General features: G+C 46.9%; 1 protein-coding gene across 2 annotated transcripts; it reads right to left on the reverse strand.

Annotated features, from left to right (window-relative positions):
* Positions 1–2,867: 2,867 nt before the first annotated feature.
* LOC103647702 (protein TPX2) lies at positions 2,868–8,649 on the reverse strand. Of its 2 annotated transcripts, none has more exons than XM_008672213.4 (19): positions 8,203–8,649; positions 7,915–8,121; positions 7,622–7,820; positions 7,435–7,546; positions 6,144–6,242; positions 5,948–6,043; positions 5,559–5,738; positions 5,411–5,473; positions 5,246–5,326; positions 5,089–5,165; positions 4,845–4,923; positions 4,638–4,766; positions 4,476–4,565; positions 4,280–4,399; positions 4,034–4,200; positions 3,827–3,935; positions 3,676–3,735; positions 3,491–3,585; positions 2,868–3,264 (listed from the first exon to the last, which is right to left on the reverse strand). In XM_008672213.4, exons 1-19 carry the CDS (start codon positions 8,351–8,353, stop codon positions 3,180–3,182), a joined length of 2,199 nt encoding a protein of 732 aa, XP_008670435.1. In that variant the 5' UTR covers positions 8,354–8,649; the 3' UTR covers positions 2,868–3,179. The 2 variants fall into 2 exon arrangements, with proteins under 2 accessions (XP_008670435.1, XP_008670436.1); XM_008672214.3 differs by having other exon boundaries at positions 7,622–7,817; positions 8,203–8,579.
* Positions 8,650–14,357: the final 5,708 nt, after the last annotated feature.

Consider the following 14,357-nt stretch of genomic DNA (forward strand, 5'->3'; position numbering starts at 1 on the left):
CGTACGTGGCGGTGCGGGCGGGCTGGCGGTGCTCCGCGCCTACCCGTTCCGCGTGCCCGCCAGGGGTGTCCTCCCGCTGGCGTACGTGGCGCGCGCGCAGGGCGCCCCGCTGGGCGACGCCGACAGCGCCGCCATGGAGGCCGCGCTCCGCGACGGCGTGGTGCCGTACCGGGTGGATGGGGAGGCCCGGACGCGATGGAAAGTCGTGGGGATCGTCGGCGTCGACCAGTGGACGCGCCTGGCGTGCCAGCTCCGCTTCTTCTGGCCCAACAGCACCGTGCTCCCCTTCAGATGCATCTCCAAGTCCAAGTTCTTGTTCTTCTGACCATCGTGCCCTCTGTATTGTCTAGTGGCTACTCTTCTAACCTCAGTTCCATGGCCGGACGTGAGCGTGACGGATCAAGATTCAGGAACAGCAATTGGCTTCATCGTTTTCTTTCTTGTCTTGGGTTCGTTCAGTTATTAATTCACCCCCATGTCGCATGTATAGGTCGGCAAAAAAAGATTTTGTCTTGGGTTCTTTCTTATTGCATTTTACGCTTCCACTAAAAAGCAAGTGCCACATTCGTTGTTTTAAAACAGATCATTGATTTACGCTAAAATTCGTATCCATTTACGCTGTTTCGAATCACGTCTTACGCTTAAATCCACCTGACCTAGAACCCGAGCACGACCGGAGCGCGATTTTGACGTCGTAATTTAGGCCACATTCGTTGTTACGAAACAGATTGATGATGTACGATAAAATTTGTACCCATTTACGCTGTTTGGTTCACGTTTTACGCTGAAATTTGACCAAGCCAAAATCCGTGCACGATCGAACGTGATCAATCTACGCTGTTTTAGCTAATATAGGATTTACGCTAAATTTCGTATTCATTTACGATGTTTTAGCTCACGTTTTACGCCGGAATCTGCCCTAGCCAGAACCCGCGCACGATTAGGTGCACGCGATTTTCACGCCGTAATTTTGGGCTTCATTTGCTGTTACAAAACAGATATATGATTTACGCTAAATTTCGTACTCATTTACGATGTTTTAACTCACGTTTTACGCTAGAATCCGCCCGAGCAGAACCCGCGAACTGCGGCTGTAAATTAAAATTTATTTCCTTCTACTAATGCTCCTCGAACCGTAACTGTCCCTTTATTTACGCGATTATGCAGCACGTCTTTCCTTATATCAAACCGGTCAAGATTTATATAATGCATGGTTTATGCTATCATGTTACACATCGTTATGCAGTCGTAAACGGTGTGCACATGGTAATATTCGTTTCCGTGAGTCAAGGTACAAAAGATCCCTTCTATGCATGATTTATGCACATTACTACATATATTTATGCGTGCGTATTTGTTTCCTCCCGTAACTGCGCCTTTATTTACGCGCACGAAGAGCACGTCTTTCCTTATCTCAAAACCGGTGGGAGATTTTAAATGTTTGCATGGTTTACGCTATCATGTATCACAACGTTATGCAGTCGTAACTGGCAAGCACATGCAAATATTCGTTCCCGTGATTCGTGGCATAAAAGATATGCATGAGTTATGTACATTTGTATATATATTTATGCGTACGTATATTGCATGTCGCGTCTCAGCCGGGATACGTGGCTATCCTTGCATGGCTGACGCAAGCTGGCGTCCAGTGGGCCGAACGCGACCCGATCGGCCTCCTGTCTGAGGCTTCGCCCACCAACGGAAGCCCAGAGCTTCCATTACCTCTTCCCTATATATATATATAATATTATAGAAGAAAAAATGTTTACAAGAAACTGATTTCAAGAAACAACAATGACAAAAAAGAAAATAAAGATCATAATTGGTGCTTTCAGAGTGAATTATTCAAGATAGGCTTCGGAATGGTTTGCCTCGGCCTGCCTTTGCTACCGTTATAGTAATTTATGGTAGAAATTTTCACTACTTTATATCACATTTTTTATTTTACTATAAAATCATCACATGTGGTAACTGGATTTCTAGAACTATCTACTTGGCAACGACTACTATGTAAACGATCATTAGATGCAAGCATGCAATCATATGTTTTGGTATGTTAGATCATATCTAACCGTATGTCATATTTGTAGCACTTAAACCCTCCCACCACCACTTTGTATAGCTTTATAAAAATTCCTGACAAACCACGGTTAGATCTAACGGCCCAAGAGACCTACTTGCACGTTTGCACCAATCAATCCTGTCTACTGCTGGAAAGATATAACAATGCCATTGTTTCATGTTTGCATGTCTTCATTACAACAAAGTTTTGTGATTGAGTGGGTGAATATAAATTTTTATGTGCATGACTTTTAAAATAGGATATTTAATAATCTAATTCAGATGTGCAACTAGAAAATGAGTCACTGTGTAGTGAATGTTTTTCCTTTTACATCTTGTTGCTGGTATTGCAGCTTGACATTGTACGGAAGAAGGTGGTAAAGATTAGTGGAAGGGATGGACAAGAGGTTTAATGGTTGCTGCTTGCCCCTACAAAATTTGCCCTTTGGGGGCTCATATTGATCATCAGGTGACCTTGTATAAATGTTGTTCATATTTTATCAGAAGATAAAGTCACGATTAAAGTACATCTTAATTTAATTTACACCAGTTTGGTCGTCGAAGGGAGTAGTACTTGCAGTGTACATACAGACAAAGGGAGTACTTGCAGTCGGCTTTGCAGTCAAGAACAATCTGTTCAGACTCAACTCGCGAGCAGTGTAAAGCCCTTGCATTTAAAATGATCTGTTTCGGAGGTGGGGACTCGAAGACATGAAATGTTCTCTCTCGATCTGGTCAAGTTATTTGAATGCAAGAAAGAAAACACGCGTGCGTATGGCACGCTGCCGGCGGACGTTCCAGACGGGTCAACACAAGCTCTATATCAAGCCATCATCGGATTAAGAAGTCTCACCATCGAGGTAATCATATTACACTTACACAAACATACACACACACACTGGCACACAAACACACACAGGGCAAGGGCATACACCGTGTCAGCTGCGTTGTGCTGACAAAGATTGCTGTTATTAGGGCCTGGCCTGCTCTACATATGGTCACTGGTCAGCAGAAGAAAGAATCTAGTAACCAACAACAGATCGACGGCAAGATTGAGATATGATCTTGACCGCGCATGACAATCAGTGTAGTACAAGATAGATAAACAACGGCGGTGATCATCTGATCAAAGCGTGCCTCCTCGCCCCTCGCTCATCCACCTGAAGCTGTGGCGACTTCGGCCTTGTCACCTGCTTCGTCGATCTGTGAGAACACAAATCGCCAGTCTGTGAGATCGAGACGCTGGACATTAAAGAGACACACACACACACAGAGAGAGAGAGAGAGAGAGAGAGAGAGAGAGAGAGAGAGAGAGAGAGAGAGAGAGAGAGAGAGAGAGAGAGAGAGGGAGAGAGAGAGAGAGAGAGAGAGAGAGAGAGAGAGAGAGAGAGAGAGAGAGAGAGTTTTGTTTTGTTTTTGCTGTACTCACTTCTGTGGTCGGAATGGCCTGTCAAACTTGGGGAGCGGCCGAGCATGTGGCACCATGGTTCTCCTCAGCTGCTTCAATGCCTTCTCTTCCTCGATCTTCAGACAAAAAAGATTGCATCGGTCGATCAGCAGGAGCAAGTAAAAAGAACTGTTGGAGCATTTAAGGAGCAGGGAGGATGTCTGTACCTTGTGCGCGAATTCGTTCTCCTCTCTCAACCTTTTGTAAGTCTTTTCTTTCTCTTTTATCTGCATCGAACACAAAACAAACGATCATTTTTTTTATACAACAACTACAAGCATACTCTAGCGAGAAAAGCACGGAGGGTTTCCTACTGACCAATGTATCAAATTCTGATCTCTGCACTGCCCTCTCATCAACATGCAACACAAACTGTTCAACTTCGGTGAGAGGTTTCCGCTCTTTCTCCGGAAGTGGGAAAGGATCCCTGTGACAACATTACAAAAGGCTGTCTATATCTCTCTCTCGCTCACGGAAAAATAAAGGATGAATCCTTACGTAGAAATGGTTGCATGTGTTACTCACTCTTTCATTACAGGTTGAGCTTTGAAGATTCTCCTCTGAGCCTCTTCACTCTCCATTCTCTGTTTTTCTTCCATCAGCCTTCGCTGCTCTAGTTCATGTCTCACCGAACTCTCTAGTTGAAAGCCTTCTGGCCTTGTACAGGGCTTCGGCTCAGGTTTCGGTGGCATCTGAACAAGGATTGTGTTAGAGAGGATGAATCAAGATATGGTGCCAACTGAAAATGTTCAGAGTACTATTTTCGCATACCGTCGGGTAGTCCGTGGTGTATGGGTAAGGATTAGCTTTGTGAACCCTGGCCTTTTCCTCCTCCATCTTCTTTTGTAAGAGATGTGCTTCTAGCTGCCTCTCTTTTAAATGACCTCTTTCCTGCAACAAGGGATGGATAATTATTCTGTTGCGCAAACATGATGAGAAACTCGAAAAACAATCACATCTCACGAACCTCTGTTTGTAGATTGAAAGGGTTTGGTATGGTGCGTCTGGGCACATCTTGTCTGTTGCTGTTTGAAGAACATTCAGAGTGAAGAGAGAGCTGCAAAATAGGGAAAACAAGCTTTAATAAGATAAATACCTTGCCAAATACCATATGGCTGTTGGTAAATACCTTGTCAAATAAGTCAGCAACTGATGGAGGGCCCAAGCGAACATCGGTAGAAAAATGGAATTTTTTGGGAGCTGTGACCTGAGACTTTGGATGGAAAAATACACCAATGTCTCCCTTGCTCTCAAGAATCTGCATGACATGAAGAAAGCCCAAAATTGAAGCTCCAAACTCATAACCTAATCAAATTTATCTAATCAAGATAAATACCCTTTTGTTTAATGGCTTGGCCTTGAACTTGGGGGCCTTCTCCAGCTCCTCCAGTTCAAGTTCCTGAAAACTTTTCACACTGTTGAAAGATGATGTTAGAATCTAGCATTAAAAAATGACTTATGTCTGCTAAAATGACTCAAGTCTCAAGGATAGACCCAACACCGAAGGCTCCAACATGACTCGGGTGGAAAAGGAATAAACCAAATGACTTTAGTTTATCAAATGTGTGGCAAAAGCAAACCTTGGTGGCCGAGCTCTCATTGCTGTATGAAGTTGTGGTGGCTTTGCTTGTCTCGATTTCAGTGTCTTATTTTGACTCTGCAAGATCGAAAGGTTGAACTTTATAGGAAAAATAATAACTAGCATCCTATGATGCAGCTAGGCAACTAGGAACTTACCTGGATAGTATCTGCACAAGAAACTTCTGAACAGGTGTCCGCATATCGACTTGCTCTCTCCATTGTTTTAAGATGGAATTCCTGTAGTCGATGCAAATAAACAAATGAATTTATCAACGAAAAGAGCAATTTATTCATGAATTTGCACTATGATAAAATACACACATTGAATTCAGGTATCTGTGGGGTTCTCCTTGGAAGTGGAGGGAACGAAGGGGCTTCAGCAATCTTTAGGCAAAAGGCAGCAACTAGTCAGCATGCAGTTAAACCAAGATAGTCTTCTTTCATGTAAGCAAAATATCTTTTTTTTTACCGTTTTGTTGAATGGCCGTGCCCTGAACTTGGGTATCTTTGCCAACATTTCCTCCTCTATCTCTGCAGAGCTCTTCACTTTTACTGTTCGAACTCTCTGGGAAGTCTGGAAGTCAGGTTCCTTAGGTCTAGTTAACATAAGCTTAGGCCTTCGCAGGCTTCGCTGTGATGCAGCATCCTCCTGCATAACGCATAAGCAATTTGGGTGTGAAACCACTTAATTACTTATCAAGGTTCAAGAATCAAGACTGAATTCCTGATTCAGTATTACAGTTATAATAAATATATGCATGTTGGTAAATCTCATAGGCACGTGAGTGGTGAAATGGAGTTGCAATAATGTAATAATGACAAGCTAGTGTACAACAGATATGGGAAATGAATACTTACATGAGAACGACATCTACTGTGAGTGATGCTAAGCTCTCTGGTCCCTGATTCAAACTTCTTAACCAATTCTGCAGCTGATACATATGGATCTGCTTCCTAAAATCGCCACACAATTCATATTAGTAACGCTTCACCTTTTTACCTCTATCCAATGCCCACTACTGGAATACTTCCCTAGTAGGAGAGGAATTTTTACCTTCGCAGAGCGCATATCCTCATGGGACCTCCTCATTTCGCTTCCAGCTAAATCAGCTCTCGCCTTATGAGGCAGCACCTTAGTCTTGACATTGAGTATCTGAGCACAAGAGCAACAAAATTAACAAATAAAATCACAACACCAGTGGCATGAAGCTTACAAGTTCGTATCTATTCTCATCCCCTTACCTGTCTGTAGGGATGAAAGTAGGATGGGAAAATCCCGAACCGACCGTTATCGTATAACCGATTTTGTTAGTTTTGTCCCGATCGATTTCGAACCCGATGTAAAAAACGAAAACGGAACGAAAATGAGATATACAAAACGGTAAACGGAAACGGAAACGGTAGAGCTGTTTTTCCGACCGTTTAACCGGGATACCGTTTTTAATCGGGATGATCCCGTTTTGTTACCATATTTTATAATTCGGGAACACTAGGCCCAGCCCATCTAAGCTCAAACCTAACCAGCTAACCTAGTGATCCACACGCCGCCGCCCTCTCTCCAAAGTCCAAACGCCCGTCGCCCAGCACGGCAGGTCGGCAGCACATTCCTCTCCCAGTCCCAGGTCCCAGCCTCCGGCGGTCCTTCCGTCGTCCCTCTCCCTCTGACCTCTCCCTCTGCCCTCCGCCGTGCAGGGTCTGCTCTGCTGTCCACGGCTCCTCGCTGCACCAGCAGGCAACACGGCACCCAACCTCCGCCGTCCTGGTGGCCAGGCCTCCGCCGTCCAGACCTCCAGGGGCTGCCAGCCTCCGCCGTCCAGGCCTCCAGGGATGAAGACACACTAATAGGATGTTGAGAATAATGAAGATGCAGCACTAGAATTTTCTAATAGGATGAAGACGCACTAATAGGATGTTGAGAATAATGAAGATGCAACACTAGAATTTTTCAGCTGACTTATTTTGTGCATTAATAGGATGAAGACGCATTAGAAATTTTTAAGAATAATAAAGATAATAGCAAGTGGCTCCTCTCCATGAACAATGTGTCTTATGTTTGTTGAGAGATGTGAGCAAATAAGCATTGGTTATAATAGTCTATGCGTGTACTAGAATTTTTTTGTTAAGTTTTAAATATATGGTTTCATGGTGTGATTTTACCGAACAAAAATACCGGTTCCCGTCCGATTTCGGTGTTTACCCGACCGGACCCTATCGTTTTTCGATTCCCGTATTTATCCCGTTCGTTTTCGTTACCGATGTATCCCGTTTTCGTCCCGCAAGTTAAATATGAAAATGAAAACGGTAGAGGTATTTTTCCGACCGTTCCCGACCGTTTTCATCCCTACCTGTCTGGCTCTCCCATCATCGAGCTTCTGCCTCTTCACCGCTTGGTTCTCTTGAGCAATTTCAGCGCCAGCAGTGGCTGCCTTTCCAGTCCCCACCAAATCACGGCCACCCCTGAAAAGCCAACAACTCAGACAACAGAAACAATCTCAAGATTTTCCTTTATGCACAAACGAGCTTGAATCTTACTTGATCATCACGCTCCTCTTGACATTCGTCGAAGCAGCCGTAGGACCTGCTCTGCACATGTTTACCTGCATCTTCGGCGTGCGCGCATCAGTATTCACTGAAGAGCTGTCACATGTCGAACTCGCAGGGGCAACATTGGTAGGAGGGGCAGGATAACGCGTCTGCATCTTAAGCGTGCTGGTAGAACCACCATCTGCTGCTGAAGTCATGACATTGTCGAAGTGAGAACTAAGATACCGCAATTTCGGACCCGAAGTAATCAAAGAAGACAGAGTTAGCAATTAGCAGCTCACATTTTACAGAAAGGTCCGTCGCCGAGAGGAACTCCAGAGACGGGGGCGATTCATCTCTCTCTTCTTGAGCCGCAGGCGGCCCCGACATTTCGTCAGCTGGCTCCTTCTGTTTATTTACCTCTGGAGCCGGCTCCTCGGCTTGCGCGAAATCACAGAGGACCGCGAGCTTGACCTCCGCCCTCGATTCCTTGATCCTTGGGTTGAACGCTAGAATCCAGAACAGGGAAAAAAGATCAGGAAACAATCGGCGATCGACGAGGAAGGCCTCGGCAGCGCGCGAGTACATACGCGAGGGGGCGTGGCTGCGGGCAGCCTCGAACCAGCTCTCGGCGGCACGTACGGCCTCCTCCGTTTCCTCGACGACGAAGTCGAAGAACCTGGGCGCGGAGAACTCGTACGCCTCGTCGATACCCGCCGCCGTCCCCGTGTCCAGCGCCATCGATGGACGTGGAATCCTACGCCTAGGGCTTGGGGATCAGGAGCTGGGGGTTATTATATCTCTAAGTCCTATCTCTAATTATGCGGCGGCCTCCTGAAGCGATGAAGAGACGATGATGAAGAAGAAGGAAGTCGGCGGGGGATGCATCAGGTGGAACCGATTGGGAGAAGAACGTTGCGGGTGAGCATTACTGCATTTAGGGGTTGGGGTCTCCAACGGTCGGGAGGTTTGAACACTGCGCGCCCAGGCTTCATAGAGGGGTTGCCCTGGTGGGTGGGTGTGGGCCGTGGGCTCACGCCGCACGCGCCCTGCGCGCAACGGCTATTTCCCGGGCGAGGCTGTGGGTGTGGGTCCGGAGGATTAACGGTCTTGAGTAGTCCCACCAGAGATTTTGACGCCACATCCCCATCTCTATAAAACTATTAACTATACACATCTCCAATTCTCCATTCTTTTATTCTTTTACCATAATATTATTATGGGTATAAGATTCTTCCCATATATATTGCTTATCGGATATTATTTATAATACTAATAACTATGTCATCAACTTTCAAACAATGTTTAAAAAAAGTTAAATGAGGTTTTATATATTAAGAAGAAATTGTTAGATGATAATATTAAAACCATCATTAATAATTTTGCATCTACAAATGTTAGAAGACATTTTATTTAAAATAATAATCTTACTTCTATTTTTTTACTGTTCATGTTTTTTTATGATACATCCAATTATTTTAATTAGTTAATATATATATATATATAATAGTAAAAAATAGTTGTTATGGTACATCCAATTATTTAATTAGTTGATATATATGATAGTAAAAAAATAGTTGTTATGGTATTATAGCCTCTGTTTATCTCTACTAACTAATAAGGAGGTACTGTAGACTGCCCCCGCCCGCCTATCCGTCGCTTCGCTGCCCGCCGCAGCGCACGCTCCGCGAATCCCGCACGCCCGCCGCCGCGACTCCCGCATGCCCGTCGCTACCGAACCGCTCGCCTACCACCTGCACGCCACACGTCGCGAAGCGCCCGCACGAAGCACGACCGCCGTCGCGAATCCCGCCACTACCGAACGCGGACCGCCCGCCTCCGCGAATCCCGCAGACGCAACCTCTCCCTCATCCACCTGCTTGATGTCGCTACTACCCACGATCGGCGATCCCATCTCCGAGCGCTCCCACATGAATCCCAAATATCGTTCTCCATCTGCCTCTCTTCATCCTCTCTCACATCTCGGCTAGGGTTAGGTCATCTCACCAAGCCACCGTGATGCAGCAGCTCCGTCACAGCAAGGCATGGCAGATGGCGTCACCTCTTACCTCCACAGTCCGCCAGGCAAAGGAAGGCCCACCATCGCGCAAGTGCCAAGCGTGGATGGGCGTGGCCAAGAGCTAAGACCCTAACTTTTGGTGAATCTCATGGCTGCGCTCTCCTTCTTCTCCACACTTTGTCTCGGCACCGTCCCGCACTCTCGCTCTCAACGCCACCATCGCCGCTGACGAGGCCTCGTCTCGGTCGGTCCCTGTTCTGCCCACCGACAGTATGACAGATGGACCCCATGTCTCCGGCGGAGGGAATGTGAAAGGGAAATAGGCTTACACCTTTTCCTAATTGATTTTGGTGGTTGAATTGCCCAACACAAATAATTGGACTAACTAGTTTGCTCTAGATTATGAGTTCTACAGGTGCCAAAGGTTCACAACAAACCAATAAAAAGACCGAGGAAGGATTCAAATATAGAGAGTTAAAGTCAGCCGAAGTGTGCCCTGGTCTGGCGCACCGGACTGTCCGGTGCACCACCAGACAGTGTCCGGTGCACCACCGGACAGTGTCCGGTACACCAGGGACTCTAACTCTGAACTGCTCACCTTCGGGAATTCTGGGAGCCAGTCCACTATAATTCACCGGACTGTCCGGTGTGCCAGCAGAGCAATGACTACTTCAGCGCCAACGGTCACCTGCAACGGCATTCAATGCGCTACAGTGCGCGCAGAAGTCAGGCACGCGCTAGAAGGCGCACCAGACAGTCTACAGGACCTGTCTGGTGCACCACCGGACTGTCCAGTGGCCCAGAAGACAGAAGCTCCAATGGCCAGGTGACGTGGCAGGTGCACCGGACAGTGTCCGGTGGCGCACCGGACTGTCCGGTGCGCCATGCGACAACAGCCTTCACCAAACGGCTAGTTTGGTGGTTGGTGGTATAAATACCCCCAACCACCCACCAGTCATTGCATCCAAGTTTTCTGACTTCCCATACCTTACAAGAGCTATAGCATTCAATACAAGACACACCAAAGAGATCAAATCCTCTCCCAAGTCCTTAGTTCATTCCAAATCAAATAGCGACTTGTGAGAGAGTGACTTGTGTTCATTTGAGCTCTTGCGCTTGGATTGCTTCTTTTTCTCATTCTTTCTTGTGATCAACTCAATTGTAACCGAGGCAAGAGACACCAATTGTGTGGTGGTCCTTGCGGGGACCTTGTGTCCCGTTTGATTGAGAAGAGAAGCTCACTCGGTCTAAGTGACCGTTTGAGAGAGGGAAAGGGTTGAAAGAGACCCGGTCTTTGTGACCACCTCAATGGGGAGTAGGTTTGCAAGAACCGAACCTCGGTAAAACAAATCCTTGTGTCTCACTCTTTATTTGCTCGCGATTTGTTTTTCACCCTCTCTCTCGGACTCGTTCATATTTCTAACGCTAACCCAGCTTGTAGTTGTGCTTAAGTTTATAAATTTCAGATTCACCCTATTCACCCCCCCCCCTCTAGGCGACTTTCAATTGGTATCAAAGCCCGGTGCTTCATTAGATCTTAACCGCTCGAAGTGATGTCGGGAGATCACGCCAAGAAGATGGTGATCGGCGGTGAGAAGTCCGCTACAAGCCACGGGAAGGCTCCATCAAGGGAGTCCGCCAACAACAAGAAGGATGGATCCCCTTCACACATTCGATCGTACAAGAGTGGCGAGAAGAAGAAGAAAGTAAAGAAAGTGGTCTACTACGAGACCGATTCTTCCTCGCCCTCTACATCCGGATCCGACGCCGCGTCCGTCACTTCTAAGCGCCAAGAGCGCAAGAAGTATAGTAAGATTCCCCTACGCTATCCTCGCATTCCTAAACATACTCCATTACTTTCCGTCCCATTAGGCAAACCACCGACGTTTGACGGTGAAGATTATTCTAGGTGGAGTGATATGATGATATATCACCTAACCTCACTCCACAAAAGTATATGGGATGTTGTTGAGTTTGGTGTACAGGTACCATCCGTAGGGGATGAAGATTACGATGAGGACGAGGTGGCCCAAATCGAGCACTTCAACTCACAAGCCACCACTATACTCCTCACCTCTCTAAGTTGAGAGGAGTATAATAAGGTGCAAGGGTTGAAGAGCGTCAAGGAGGTTTGGGACGTACTCAAGACCGCGCACGAAGGAGATGAGGTGACCAAAATCACCAAGCGGGAGACGATCGAGGGGGAGCTCGGTCGGTTCCGACTCAACCAAGGCGAGGACCCTCAAGCCATGTACAACCGGCTAAATACCTTGGTCAATCAAGTGCGCAACCTCGAGAGCTCCAAATGGGATGACCATGAAATGGTCAAGGTTATTCTAAGATCACTAGTATTTCTTAATCCTACGCAAGTACAATTAATTCGTGGTGATCCTAGATATAAGTTAATGTCTCCCGAGGAAGTTATAGGTAAATTTGTGAGCTTTGAGCTAATGATCAAAGGCTCAAAGAAAATCATCGAGCAAGGCGACTCCTCCACGCTCGAGGCACAACCGGTCGCATTCAAAGCGACGGAGGAGAAGAAGCAAGAGTCTACATCAAGTAGACTTCCCATCTACGCCTCCAAGCTCGACAATGAGGAAATGACGCTCATCATTAAGAGCTTCCGCCAAATCCTCAAGCAAAGGAGGGGAAAGGACTACAAATTCCGCTCCAAGAAAGTGTGCTACAAGTGTGGTAAGCCCGGTCATTTTATTGCAAAATGTCCATTATCAAGTGACAGTGACAGGGGCGGCGACAAGAAGGGAAAGAGGGGGGAAAGAAGAGGTACTACAAGAAGAAGGGCGGCGATGCCCATGTGTGTCGCGAGTGGAACTCCGACGAGAGCTCCACCGACTCCTCCTCCGACGAGGACGCCGCCAACATCGTCATCACCAAAGGACTCCTCTTCCCCAACGTCGGCCACAAGTGCCTCATGGCCAAGGACGGCAAAAGGAAGAAGGTAAAATCAAAATCCTCCACTAAATATGCAACCTCTAGTGATGAGGATAATTCTAGTGATGAGGAAGATAATTTGCGCACCCTTTTGCCAACCTAAACATGCAACAAAAAGAGAAGTTAAATGAATTAATTAGTGCTATTCATGAGAAGGATGAACTCTTGGACACCCAAGAGGACTTCCTAATTAAGGAAAATAAGAAGCATGTTAAGGTTAAGAATGCTTATGCTCTAGAGGTAGAAAAATGTGAAAAATTATCTAGTGAGCTAAGCACGTGCCATGATATTATTGCCAACCTTAGAAATGAGAATGCTAGACTAATTGCTAAGGTTGATTCAAATGTTTGTGATGATTCAATTTCCAATCTTAGAGATTGAGAGCACCTAGAGGGGGGGGGGGGGTGAATAGGTGATCCTGTAAAACTTGAAACTTAAGCCACAAAAACTTGGTTAAGTGTTAGCACAATAATCGCCAAGTGGCTAGAGAGGAGTCTCAACAAAACACAGTAACCACTGTAGGAAACGGGTGATGCCTAAGAGGGGGGGTGAATTAGGACTTCTAAAACTTTCGCTAAACTAGGCCACAATTAAATCCCTAGAGCAAATCTTATGCAAATAGTCAAACTAGAATGTGCAAACTAGGTTTTGTCTAAGTGTTGCTATCTCTACCGCAAAGGCTAAGTTTCAATCTACACTAGATATGTATGAATACAAGATTGAAACTTAAATGCTTAATATAAATGCGGAAACTTAAAGAGCAAAGTAGAGAAGCAAACTCTCGTGGATGACGCCGGTATTTTTACCGAGGTATCCGGAACCGTGCAAGGTCCCGACTAATCCTCGTTGGTGCCCCTACGCGAAGGGAAGCCCATGCGAGGGCCAAGCACCTCGGTCGAGTAACTCCGTAGAGAGCCGCAGGCCTTCTCCACACGCAAGTGGTGCTCCGCTTCCGGCTCCTCTCGGACGCTCCCCGCCGTCTCCACTATCGAGCTTCCGGCCGAAACGCCGCGGGCCTCGTTCCCTCCGGTACACGGTGGCGGCCGTGACACAAACGCGGTTGTCACGGTCTCGCAAGACTCTCGCCCCACTCGGTACAATTACAACGACTCACGCAAGAGCCGAGGGGTTGTGAGGTTTATCTAAACTCACTCAACAATCTAGGGTTCACCTAGAGCAAGCGCTAAAGCGGTCTAACTAACCTAAGCACTTCGCAAAGCACCTACGCTAATCACCGAGTGATTCTATTAAGCACTTGGGTGTTTGAGCTCTTGGAAATATGCACTATGTGTCTTGGTATGTTGCTTGGGCTCTCACACATGAGAATGGCCGGTTGGGGTGGTATTTATAGCCCCCACACCCCCAACTAGCCGTTGGACAGAAAGCAGCAGCTTTCTGTCGTCGGGTGCACCGGACAGTCCGGTGCACCACCGGACACTGCACAGTAGATGTCCGGTGCACGCCACGTCAGCCGACCGTTGGCGCCTGTAGCAGTCGACCGTTGGATCCGACCGTTGCCGTCTGCCCGTTGGCACACCGGACAGTCCGGTGCACATCGGACAGTCCGGTGCTGCAGCCAGAGAGCGCCTGTCTGCGGCCTCTCTGCGCAGACTATCCGGTGCCTCACCGGACAGTCCGGTGCACACCGGACACCAATGTCCGGTGCGCCACCAGGCGCTGGCTGACAGCCCTTATCTTGGATTTCTTCGCTGATTTCTTCGGGCTTCTTTGTTCTTGAGTATTGGACTCCTGTGCATCTTTTTATGTCTTCTT

This window comes from Zea mays, chromosome 2 (genome assembly GCF_902167145.1).
Source record: "Zea mays cultivar B73 chromosome 2, Zm-B73-REFERENCE-NAM-5.0, whole genome shotgun sequence".
NCBI lineage: Eukaryota > Viridiplantae > Streptophyta > Magnoliopsida > Poales > Poaceae > Zea > Zea mays.